The 13,724-nt window shown below is 34.0% G+C and overlaps 1 protein-coding gene across 5 annotated transcripts in view; it reads right to left on the reverse strand.

Moving 5' to 3' along the window:
• Positions 1-13,724, reverse strand: part of VPS54 (VPS54 subunit of GARP complex) — a 104,043-nt gene that overhangs the window by 57,763 nt on the left and 32,556 nt on the right. For all 5 annotated transcript variants that reach the window (XR_005066767.1, XM_037048027.1, XM_037048026.1 and 2 more), the window contains 3 exons: positions 11,428-11,462; positions 10,224-10,355; positions 6,631-7,016 (listed from right to left, as the gene is read on the reverse strand). Coding sequence is in view for 4 of the 5 variants with exons in the window: in XM_037048027.1 (XP_036903922.1) it covers positions 6,631-7,016; positions 10,224-10,355; positions 11,428-11,462 (553 nt within the window). In the remaining variant the exon portion in view is untranslated. The remainder of the gene's footprint in view (positions 1-6,630; positions 7,017-10,223; positions 10,356-11,427; positions 11,463-13,724) is intronic.

Genomic DNA, 13,724 nt, shown 5'->3' on the forward strand with positions numbered 1-13,724 from the left:
AAAAAAAGTTAATGGTGAAAAGAGCGTTTCTACATAAAATTTCACAATAAGAAAGAGCAAATAACAATACTGCATCCTCAAATTTCTAGGTAACTGAAATTTTTCTATGTCAAAACCTGTAAGATATCAAAGTTCAAATACATTCCCAAGCTTATAATGACTTTTCTATTATTACATCTGCTTAACAAACAGTTCAATGTCATTAACCACAGCAACACTTTTAATTAAAAGTAGTATAGATCACAAATTATATATTTTGTTATACTGATTACCAATTTTTTAAAATTTTTCAAATATATTTTATTGATTATGCTATTACAGTTGTCCCATTTCCTCCCCCTTCATTCCCCTCCACCCTGCACACCCTCTCCCACCCACATTTCCCTCCTTTAGTTCATGTCCATGTGTCTTAACTTCGTTAGCTTCTACATTTCCCATACTATTCTTGCCCTCCCTCTATTTTCTACCTACTGTCTATGCTACTTATTCTCTGTATCTCTTCCTCCTTTCTCCTCCTCCCACTCCCCTGTTGCTATCCATCCATGTGATCTCCATTTCTGTGGTTCTGTTCCTGTTCTAGTTGTTTGCTTAGTTTGTTTTGTTTTAGGTGTGGTCGTTAATAATTGTGAGTTTGCTGTCATTTTACTATACATGTTTTTTATCTTCTTTTTCTTAGATAAGTCCCTTTAACATTTCATAAAATAAGGGCTTGGCAATGATGAACTCCTTTAACTTGACCTTATCTGAGAAGCACTTTATCTGTTCTTCCATTCTAAATGAAAGCTTTGCTGGACAGAGTAATCTTGGATGTAGGTCCTTGTCTTTCATGACTTGGAATACTTCCTTCCAGCCCCTTCTTGCCTGCAAAGTCTCTTGAGAAATCAGCTGACGGTGTGATGGGAAGTCCTTTGTAGGTAATTTTTTACTGCTAATAGCAAACTTTTGTTCCATGAGTAGTGGTTAAAAATATTTATGTCCTAATAATTCAAAGTGCCCAATTTTCAACAATTGAGGCAGTAAAATCATTTAAATTTTTTTTAAATCACAAAAATCAACAAAGGCACAAAAGATCCATTTTAATAATTATGAATTCCTCAATGAGCTAAATTTCCCACTGTGTAAATTACTGTCCACATTCAGAAGAGGGAATTAAACTGGGATTTTTACACTGATTAACAGATACACTGTACCCCTAACACATTAGTAGAGCCCTCTTCGAATAGATAAAAAGACATTTTAGTTGAAATTTTTGTTTTAAAAAGAATAAATTTATGTTAGAAGATGCTACCACTTTAATTCCAAACCCTGAAAAAGGAGAGTACCTGATGGTAATTTAAAACCAGGCTTCTCAACTCTAGTGCATTTTAGAGTCTCCTAAAAAGCTTTTTAAAAAGGCAGTTGTGAAGGCCTTACTTTCTAGAAAGTCTAACTTAATTAATTTGGATGGGGTGTGGGATGCTTTTTATTGTATAAAGCTCCTGAGTTTTAATATGCAAATAGTATTAAGAACTACAGTCATATATAAGCCCTGGCTGGTGTAGCTTGGTGGATTGAACACGGGCCTGTGAACCAGAGGATCGCAGTTCAGTTCCCAGTTAGGGCACATGCCTGGGTTGCAGGCGAGTTCCCAGCAGGGGATGCAGTTCCTGTCAGGGGGCGGACGAGAGGCAACCATACATTGATATTTCTCTCCCTCTCTCCTTCCCTTCCCCTCTAAACATAAATAAAATCTTTAAAAAAGAAAAAAAGAACTACAGTCATATATAAACTATAATTGGTCAATTAGGGACAGTGATTATAAAAAGTGAAAGAAAGGAAAAAAGAATATGACAATGATACCAAGAGTCAACATACATTAGGTAATACTCTGGATCATTCAGATTCCATAAATACATAGTAAGATGTATATGACATCTTGCCCAAGACATTTAGGGCCCACTAGAAAAATTCTTTTAAAAAAATCACAAATAATCAAATATGGAAGAATGTTATTAAATTTTATTAGCATATAAGCAAATGTCCTGGAGGTTCAGAAGTCACAAAAATGTATACAGAAAATGTCAAGGTCAAAAATATAGAAAGAACGAGAAAAAATATGTAAGTATTTTTTACTACCACTGACTAGAAAATATATGATATAGAAAAATTGTATACAAATAAAACATTCAAATTCTTTTTAAACACAGATTTGTAATTGTAGTAATTTGACTACTGGAAAACTTTGATGTCAAAGTTCCCTTTAAAAGTGTTAGGAAAAAAACATAACTGAAAGCAAACTGGACTAATATCTATCAAATGGAAAGACTATTAACAAATTAATCCAACAGAATCCTTGGTTCTACTGAAAGGTCCTTCTTTTGGCCCTGGCTGGGTAGCTTAATTTGTTAAAGAATCGTCCTGATACACCAAGGTTGCCGATTCAATCTCCACTCAGGGCACATACTAGAATCAACCAATAAATGCGTAAGTTAGTAGAACAACAAATTGATGTCTGTCTGTGTGTGTGTGTCTCCCTCTTTCTAATAAACACATATTTTAAAGACAGATTTCTTATTTTAAATAAAACCCTATGATTTTCTAAGATATGCCCCACATAATGACTGAAATTTGTTCTCTGGCATGAAAAAACAGGAGGAAAGTGTGTGAAATTCAAGTACAATATCTCGTATCTTCTAGTGGGAAATAATCATGTTAATAAACTAAGAACACACCTTACACCACTAACGTGTATAGTAAACAAGAAACCTAAAGTATATGTTATCCTAAGTGATCAAATATAGAATCTACACTATTCTTAAGCTTCCAAACAAAGTTAAATGGCCCTAAAAATATCTGTGAATCTATAAAAGAAAGTTTAGAATGTTGATATTTAACAGCTTTATAGCAAAAGGAATGAATGATAAAGTCAATAAAGTAAATCATCAGATAGGATTTAAACAAAACAGTATTGAAACAGAACAAAACTGTGTTGTAATATGTCAGCCTTAAACTACTTCAATTAGAAGACAGTATTCTTTACTAGAAAAACATTTTCTTTTATAATACTTCTATGTTTGAAAATTATGTGCATGTAAAGATGTTTATCAGAAGTTAGAAACTCAACACAGTTCTGATACCACACTTTTATACAGTAATAACCATACTGGAACTGACATTTGATAGCTTTACAGAAATTTTTTTAAAAATTTATTTATTTATCTCTAGAGGGAAAGGGAAGAAGAGAAGGAGAGAAATATCAATGTATGGTTGCCTCTCGTTGAGTCCCCTGCTGGGAACTGGCCTGCAACCTAGGCATGTGCCCTGACTGGGAATCGAACTATGATCGTGTGGTTCACAGGCCCATGCTCAATCCACTGAGCTACACCAGCCAGGGATTACAGAAATGTTTATATGAAGAATAAACACTCTTTACACATGTGTAGGTTCTAATAAAAATAACAGTAAAAAAAAATTGAGCAAAATGTAACTTGATATCAGAGTACTTGATATTTGACCATCAGAGTACTTGAAAGTTCTTTTAAAAATCATTTACAGCAGGTCCCCAAATAATGTTCATTCAACATCTTTTTGTTATAATGTTAGGGGGCAAAAAAAGATTCCCAGCAGGGGCCAATGTCTGAGTAATTTTTGCAGGTCCTCTCCAAGTCTGTGTGTGTTTTCTCTGGGTACTCCAATTTCCTTCCACATCCCAAAGATGTGCACATGAAGTGACATGGCATATCTAAACTGTCCCAGCCTGAGAGAGTGTGGGAGTGGGTGTTAATGTGACTCAGGTGCAAGAATGTCTCATTCAGAGTTGGTTCCCACCTTGTACCCTGAGCTGCTAGGAGAGGCTCCAGCCACCTGAAATGCCCTGAACTGGAATAAGCAGGCTGGAAAATAATGATCTTACTTGTTCATATTAATCTTCTTGTGGTTTGCAGGCCCGCGCTCAATCCACTGAGCTACACCAGCCAGGGCTGAATCTTCTTAAATGTATTCATAGCTCGCATTTATTTCAATGTTCACTATTAGAAGTGTTTTGGGGTCTAAGTTTGGTGATGTTTCTGTGACCAGAAATATGCCATAGGAATTAACTCTAGTTCATATCAATCAGCCTGTGGTAAAACTGGTTTCGTTATACATCATCTTGCTGAAAGTCACAGTTTCCAAGAACCCATCAATGACATTAAGTGAGAACTTACAGTATTTCGTGAAGAACATTTTTTTTTTCATTTGAGTTAAGGCACAAACAAAAAGAAGGTTGAAAATACAGGTATACTCTTCCTTGACTCAAAATAAATAGAAGATTACAAAATTTTCATTCTGTCTTCTAATAAGACATACTGGGAAAAATATCAACCCAGTTTTTAAATATTTTCTAGATAGCTTTGGATAACTATACTTTTACCAATGTTACTGGGCATAAATTTGAGTTAAGGAAAAGAAAATTTAAAAAATTGCATGACCTTTAGGGCAAAAATCAGAACAATTTTAGAATTTGTGTTTAGCAGGCAAGCATTTGATCTTTGATTTTATTCTCAGTACTGTCCTAGTCAAAGTCTAAAGCACTTTACTCAGTAGAACTGGATCCCTAATATTCATTAACATTCATGATATTATATAATAGTGAAACTTGAAAAACACAGCTTCTATCATTACAGAAGTCCATTTTACTAAAGTAATCACAAAAGTTAATATTATTTATTTTGAATATACATTTCATATATATTCACAAGAGAAATATTTAAAAGAAACTAAAAATCATTTAGTCATCCTGGGTTCCATGCTGGAAAATCCAAAGTAGGTTTCAAAGTACTATGAACCAACCAAAATTGCTTGTAAAATTTTATGTACAGGGTTATTTTTATGAAAAGAAGGTCTAAGAACAGCTTTCAATAGATCCTCAAAGAGGTTTGTGGTTCAAACTTTTTGTATAAACATCCAAGCCTAATTAGTTTCCTCCACTAACATCAGAGCTCCACAGCAATCTGTACCTTCATCATCTTACCATATTACACTGTATCATAAGTACCCAGTAATTTGTCTCTTCTCCTGCCAAATAAATTGTAGAAACAATGAGAGCAGAGAACATCTCTGCTTTGCTCATGGCTATATTTCCAGTATTATCTTGTGTCTGACAAGTAACAGGTGATCAAAAACCATTTTCTCAATGAATGAATCAATTATTTCTGTAATTAAAGTTGGGATAAGTTTTTAAAAATGCTTCCTAAGTAAATATCCAATTTCATATCCATATGTAACCATTACCAATAATTTATAATTCAACTAAAATAAGCTTATTTTGAAGCAAAGTTTTCCAGAATATATTAAATATCTTTTAAGTTACAGAGCATATATCTTCTATAAAACTTCTTTATAGTTACTCAGCAGTGTAAGATTTGGATGGGTTTCTCAGCAAATAGAAATGTTTTTACAAGGATACTGCAAGCCTACTAACTGAATGAAATTTTGATGGCTTGCAACTGGTTTATCTATAAATTAAACATTTTGTCATGACCTCACATAAAATAACTAAAACTCTAAAACTTAAAGGTATTTTCAAAGTAGGGGAAATCAATTTCCATCACCATGTGGATTTTTTTTGTAATGTGATAGACTGAAAATCAGAAATAAAATATAATAATTATTAAACTTAAAACCTATTCAAGAACTTTAAAAATGAACTTAATTTTACCCTGGTTGGTGTAGCTCAGTGGGTTGAGCGTGGGCTTGAGAACCAAAGGATTGTGGTTCAATTCCCAGTCAGGGCACATGCCTGGGTTGCAGGCCAGTTCCCAGCAGGGGACGCATGAGAGGCAACCATACATTGATATTTCTCTCCCTCTCTCCTTCCCTTCCCCTCTAAAGATAAATGAATTTTTAAAAATCTTTAAAAAAATAAATAAAATGAATTTAATTTTAGATATACTGGTATTTCTTACTCTACCTTGATCTACTGTCTTTTTAAAAAAATTTTTTTTATTTAATTCTTGTTCAAGTACAGTTTTCTGTCTTATATTACCAGCCCTGCCCCCCCAGTGCTCCCCACCTCCCTCCTATTTCCGCTCCCCACCTTAGTTATTGTCCATGTGTCCTTTATACTTGTTCATGTGAGTCCTTCCCCTTTTCCCCTGTGATTCTACTGTCTTGACAAAAAACCATTTCAACATTTCAAAGTTGTGATTTCATTGATTACATCTACTAAAAAATTTAATTGTGCTTCTCCATCTAAATGTCCCTGTAAACATTGTTTTTATGAATTTTGTTCAACCAAGATTAAAATATCAGAATAACATTACTAAACAGATCAATCTGGAAGAAAAAGAACCATGTAATTTTAAATATACTATATTTTTCAGACTATAAGACACACAGTCCTCCCCCTCCCCCAAATTTGGGAGAAATAATGTTTGTTAATGCTGCTGTTGAGTTCTGTTTACATTTATATTGGTGAAATATTATGTTATTTATGTTATTAAATATTTTACCACATTTTTTGCTTCAAAAATTTTTCCCCTATTTTCTTCCTCTAAAACCTAGGTGCGTCTTATGGTCAGAAAAATAAGGTAGTCACAATTCTTCAGCTAACATTACACATTAAACTTTAAAAAATTTCTATCATTATTTCTAATGGTTTACTTGACATACCGGAAGCTGTGAATGCCCTGAAGTTCTTGCTGTAGAACTTCTTGTGTTGTTGCTATTAAGTCCAATGCGCCAACAAATTCAGAAGTGGACAACAACACCTGTACTGTAGGCTGAGTCTGATGTACAGTGGCCATTAACTTCAGTTTATTGTATACTTTAACACAATTATTTCTGGTAAGCGCCAGTCTTAAAATATGTAGTGATCCTTCACACATTACTTTATCAATCTGTGCAATTTTATCTCGAAGCATTTTTACAGCCTGGGAAGTTTTCTTGAGGTAGTCCTGCAATTCGTGTTGAGAGGTCATTGCATGAAAAAATGCTTCTGAACGTAGAGAAATCTGGTGAGCAATGTTTACTTCCACAATATCCAGATAATGGCTCAGCTTAAAAGGGAAGGAAAAAAATCATGGAGTATTATAAGTATACCTTCCTTGACTATCCAAATACTTTCTGAAAATGATACAAGATTTCTACATGTGTTTTAAATCCCATTGTCTGAACTGTATGATTGTAGGATCCTTAATATTGGACATAACAAAAGGGAAGGGAGATGAAAGGTACAGCCCAAAGATTAATAAATGTTAGACAACAGAGTAGGTGATTTACCTTCTTCTGCTGCCCCTGCCATTACTGCCCTCCAAACACCAACCACTTTCTAGAAAGTAAGAGTACCCCATAGTCATCTCAGATTTTAATCTAGTCACAAATTCTAAAATCTGAGAGATAATGATCTCTTTAACCCCAGAGACCACTGCTGTCACCAACAGCACACATAACTGATCTGAATAAAAGATCATTATAGTTACTATTCATTAACCTCCTCCTATGGACCAGGCACTGATATTCTATATACATCATTTTCTAATTTGAACAATCTTGGAATATAGGTAATTATTATTCTCATTTTACAGATGAGGAAACTGAGGCTCAGAGACATTAAGTGACTTGAATAAAGTCTTATGGTAAGTGGCAAAACTAAAATTTGAACCCAGGTATGTCTGACTCAAAAGCTGAACTTGTTTCTACTATACCATGCTGCCTCAAAATATTAAAGAATCCACAAGACAGATTGGTGGCCCAGTCACAAATTATAAAAAGTACTAACATTAATTTGGATCTTTTTTAAGGCTGCTTATTTTGCATTTTGAAAATTATTATTTTATTAATTTGTAAAACCCAGTTAATTTCCAACAAATTTTGTTCTGAAAAGGTTGGCAAATGCCTTAAACAATTAGTTCATATACATTTTTATAACACTACCAAGATTAATTCCTAGAGTAACATATATTAAAACTTTTTTAAATTTTAAATATGGACTTCTAACACTTCAGTTGCCTTTTCTTCCTTTCTAACTGCATATGCCTTCCCATACCTTTTCCCAAATCTATTGGTTGTAAATTCTACAACCAATTGTAAATTCTACAACCAATAGCTCAAATTTAGGCATTATTTCTGAACATCTCAGGAGAATTCACAGTGTTAAAGGGTTAATGGACTTTCAACATTTAGGACTCATAAGACTAGAAGAGATGATTTGGTCACCTAGCCTGTTTCCTTAAAATCATGATGGGTATATCTTCAGTAAGGCTCTTTCAGTAATCTATTATAATATAAAATAGATCAGAAACAAGAAATTTTCCCACAGTTTAAATCTCTTGGCATTTATACCCTTCTGTTGTTGTTCTTTTCATCTTCAATACAGCTGTTCATTTATTTACCTGAAAAGCAATATGGGGACAAAAGTACTAGGGTACATCCCAAGCTAAAATGGACTCAATTTGCTGAACAGTAAATTGGGGATGGAGATCTCCTTTAGGACAGCGCTATTCAGAATGCAGTTTACATGCTGCTGCCAGTCTGTGAATTGTTTAGCAGGTCCATGATAAAATATGGAACTTTGCTGGAAAGTAAATCAACTACATCACTAAGCCTAGTGCCCTGTTTTTTGTAAAAAGACCTTAAAAGAAGGCAATGTTATGATTTACATTCTAGTGCAAACTCCTTATCTCATCACAGGCCAGTACTCTGGGTAGCACTACAAGGGCATACAAATTTCTCTGATCCTGGTTGTAACATCTCCTTTCTATAAAGCTAGCAAGATAAAATGGTGATGTCAATCATAAAATGAGTTTGAAACTGCTCTCTTAGGATCTGTCTTCCATTACGTTTCTAATAACAGAGCAAAATGAGAAGGAGCCAGAATGTAAATATAACAAACCTGATTCTTCAACTTACCCCCCCAAAAAAAACCTGTATTACTTTAGCCACTAAACATTTAGCAAGAGAAAACTGTTTCATTTGAATTTTAAAGATTTCAGCAACTTATCAATATTCCATTGACCTATTCTTTTCAAAGGCATATTTTCATAAATCATTTCTCATTAATATTCTATAAAGGAAACAATTTTTAAAGTATTCCTAAAAGCGTCTATACAGATCAATTAGATTTTTAATTGGCTTTTGTTGTTTTTCTCTTGTGAGGTATTATTTTACCACGATACATACTTGGAATGTGAAAATGTCTGGGAGTAAGCCTATGTCCATAAACCCATCTTTTTCATCAGACTTAGTAATTTGTTCTCACTCAAGGGAAATCTTTTTAAGTAAAAATGTTGCCAAAGGAAAAAATTCAGTTATTTTCATTTTTAAATCACTTTTATTTTTCAATTACAGTTGACATACATTATTCTGTTAGTTTCAAGTGTACACCACAGTGATTAGACATATAACTTACTAAGTGATCATCCTGATATTTGTAAGAAAAGGAATACCCATGATACTCATATTCTTTTCCTACATTTCTTCTCCTATCTTCTCCAAACTAGTCCTTTCTTCAGTTACTGAGGAGGACTGGACCTAATTTACTGAACTGTCTTCCTGAGATACGCTTTCATATTGCCAAGAGATGTCAGTAGACTACAACAAAATGCTTTTTTGGTTTTAGAGAAGCTCTAAACTGAGTGTGGGAGTGGGGTGGGGGGAACAGAGACCAAAGGTCTTTACTTCCTGTTGAAATTTTAAAAGATTCTTGATATATGAGTTAAGATATTCTGAAAAGTTCTACATATCAAATGACATTCAAGATGTTGATTTCTAAAACATAGAACACTGTGAGAAACTTTAAAACTGCTAATAACATGCAAACGACTTGGCTTTGCAAAGCTAAAAATAAAACAGGATAATTGGTAAAATCTGCTTTAAAATGGGGATAAACAGTGCCTTAGGATAAACTGATTTTCTGTGTTTTAAATAATAAAGAATACAAAATTGGCCAATAGATTGGATAAAGGTAAAGCAATTATAATTACAAGTAATTAGATAACTAACTCTAATACATATTTTCAACTGAAACTCTACCAACTGTTGTTTCAGATGAATCAGTACTCAAATAATAAGTTTTTTCTTTTTACCAGCACAACATGTATTCCATTGAAACAAAACAGTAAAACTTGAAGGCTTGTAACTATCAGTAAAAACAAAATAAAATTTAAAAAGTAGTGCTTACCAAATAACTAAATCTGAATCCACACCAACTAGCACCACTAGACTACAAAAATTTTTCTACATGGAAAAAGTAAAAAAGAAAATACCTTTTCTTGTAGCAACTTTGAGGAAGCTGCATCACGATTTCCTTTTCCACCAGCAGTATTAAAATGAGACCATGGTAAAACTGAATTAAAAGTTAAGGAATCATCCAAGGCAAAATCTGGTTTCATAAAAATCTATTAAAAGATAAATTTCCCTGCATTAGAAAAACATTTTCTTTACACTCATTATCCCTTCTTACATCATAAGACCATTAAACAATAATTAATTTGGATCTCAATATAAATAGCAAAAGCAAGTGATAACAAAGTTGAGTTATTTACATAAAAATCTTTAGAGAAATATAGAAGCAAAGTCTCATCAAGCTACACATGCTCATGAAAGATAGAAAAATGGTTTTCTTGCCTTTAACAATGGAGATGATCATTCCATTACAACTTGATCAAATACACTAAAGCAGTCCCACTGGGCATATACCAAAGGGAAATATCATATTCTCTTAAAATTTCCATACTATTTCCCTTTTTTAATGCCAGATATCAGTTTCTTATAAACTTATGTACTCCTGATCAAAATCCTTTCAAAATGGGTTTTTTAGGTTAAACATACACTAAATTTTAAAACCAAAACAAATTCAATTTTATGAAAAGCCTACTTTTTGTCTCGTATATATCATTACATTTCCTAAATATTGCTTGAATTCCCTCTCTTGTCTACCTCCACAGCATTTTATCAACACTTAATGATGTCCTTCCCCAATCTATCCACTACATTGCTGTCAGACAGCCCTTTAAAGTAAGTATAACTGAATTAACTTCTCTGTTTAAACCTCTGGATGGATTCCCATGACCCACAGACCAAATTCATTCATTAGAAAGGCACTGAGAACTCTTCATTTTTTTTGGACCCATTCACCTCTTTTTATCTTGTGATCCCCACTCTTTACAAGTTAAATTTGAGCAGTACTCAGTTATCTTCCATATCCTCTTATGCTTAAGTATCTTTATATATGTTTCTGGTCTAGAATGCCCTTGCTTATCTTCCAATTCAACCCAATCAAAGGGGCAAACATATCTCTGAGTTTAACACAAAGATTAATCACCTCATCTCTGAACACAAGTATACCATGTACACTTATCTAACTCATACTTAACAAAAATTATTTACTTAATATGTATACCTCCCCCTGGAATATGTTCCTGTAAAATTGGACTTATAGCTTATTATTCTTTGTATTCCCATAAGTACCTTAGGTACTTGCTCCAGATCTGTCCTGGATTTATCTATGAAAAAAAGGAAAAGGGAAGATATGATTTTTAAAACTTGTTTTCATAAAATATACTTTGACAAGATTTAATACTGTACTACGTCACAACCAAATAGCCACTTAAGTTTCTTTGTTCAACATGAATCTATCAAGCACCTCCTATATCCCTAGTAGTATGCAAAACACTGTAAGGCCTATGTTCAAGTAATTTTAATCAATTGTATAGTAGCAATAAAACAACTAAGTACATTTTAAGTGAGAATGATTAGCCTACAATAAGTTAGTCTATAGTGATTAGCTACACAGAAAGCCTGATGCTGTCTTATTCGTTGGTGAGATTAAGTTTGGCATGCTGTGTAGTTTTTAAAAATGAATTAAATTCTAAAATAGAAGTACTGCTCTTTTTAATTGTTCAAAACATCCATCATCCCTTCCAGAGTTTCTTTTGATCAAAGAATTTTAAACATATTTCAACTATATTAATTTTCTTATACATTTGAGTCTGTAACATATACAAACTTATCTGCAATTGAACCTACTTTATCTTCATCTCACCATTAAGATCTCAAACTACCCTCCTTCCCAAAAGTAATCCATCCCCTCCAGCCTCTTCTGTGAGCTTGTCTAATCAATTACCCTGCCTCTCCATATCTTCAACCTCTTCCTCCTTCTGAGATCACTTTCCTCTCTGCACATAAACATGTTCCACTCTCTCCTAAGAAAGAGAAAGAAGGGAATGAAGGGAGTAAAGGAGGGGAGAAAGGGAGGGAGAAAAGGAAGGATGGATCTAGGGTCCAGACTAGACTGATGCAAGGGAGGACTCAGTTGTAAAATTAAAGAAAGCACTCACTCTCAGGGTTATGCGAATGCCTCTCTTGCCTCATCTCTTCTGGGCCATGCAAAAATATTCTTCTACTCTGTTCCCTCTGTAGTCAATACCCTATGTCTCAGATTTTCAAGTCACATCCACACTAGTAGTTTCCATTTCTTTCTCTTGAACACACCTTAATACACAATATTGAGGTTTCTGTAACCACCACTCCAGTCTAAATTCTCTGCCCTACGAGCTCCTACATTGCTAAATCCACAGACTTCTCAGTGTACAAACTGAAGTATTCTGACATTGTAGAATAATCATTCTCACTTTTTTATTGTTATTCATATACATTTGTCTCCATCTCCCACCACCACCACTCCCCCCACCCCAGCCATCCCCATTCTCACTTCTTTGAAATTCTTGCTACCTTTTATTTCAATAGTGGAACTCTCTCTTTGTTAATTATCTCTCTTACTACTTCTTTATAGTCTCCTTCACAAGTACCTCATTTTCTATCTGCCCCTTAAATGTGGCAGCTCCTTAGCATTCTATTATCAGTTCTTTTCCTCTTACTATTCACATCCTTCCTGGATGATCCCATCCATGCCCTTGAATTCAACTACTATGATATTATCTCACATATTGCCTATGATAATGTCTACTATCCCTGCATCTCCAGCCCAGCTTTCTTTCCTGAGCTCCAGGTTGCATACCAGATATCTTCTTTGCAAAAGTATTGTACAATTAAACCAGTCTTCATCTCCTCCAAAATTCTCCCTCTTATATTGCCTTTCTCACTGAATTGTATCAGCTGCCTAAGCAAGAAACCTGGGAGTCATCCTCAAATCAACTTGTTCTATCACCAGCTAAGCGACCACCAAAACCTGTGCCTAGATCTCTCAAAGGCCCATCTTCCTCTCCAACTTTATTATTGTAACTGATATTTGGGGCCACATGATTTCTCACTTGTATTAATGCAACAGCCTCCAACTGTCTCCTTGCTTCCAGTTTCATCATCATTCAAAAATTTATTACCCCCAACTGTTTCCATGGCAAAAATGTATAACCATAAATCTGATTATGTCTGGTTAAAAGATTTTGAAGCTCTATACTGCTTTAAGAAAAGAAATATTCCTTAGCATGGCATACAAGGCTCTTGATCTGACTCCCGCCTATTTCTTCAGCTACTTTTCTTGTTCCCATTAGAGCCAATATACAGAACTCTTACAGTCCCTTGAGCATGCTAATTTCTCTCTTGACTCTATAGCTTTGTACAAACTGTTCCCTTTTCCTGTAATGCCTTTTCCCACATAAATCTTTCTCAATAGCTAGTTTAAAACACAGGCAATCATCATCAACTCAGAAATTTTCTAAGGCTAAGTTAAGAGCTCTATACAATTTTACTACACTGAACTTACTGCTTGATATACAATGCTATGATTTTGGGGTCATTTTTTCTTA

This window comes from Sturnira hondurensis, unplaced genomic scaffold (genome assembly GCF_014824575.4).
Source record: "Sturnira hondurensis isolate 20B ecotype Veracruz unplaced genomic scaffold, ASM1482457v3 Scaffold0006413, whole genome shotgun sequence".
Classification (NCBI taxonomy): domain Eukaryota; kingdom Metazoa; phylum Chordata; class Mammalia; order Chiroptera; family Phyllostomidae; genus Sturnira; species Sturnira hondurensis.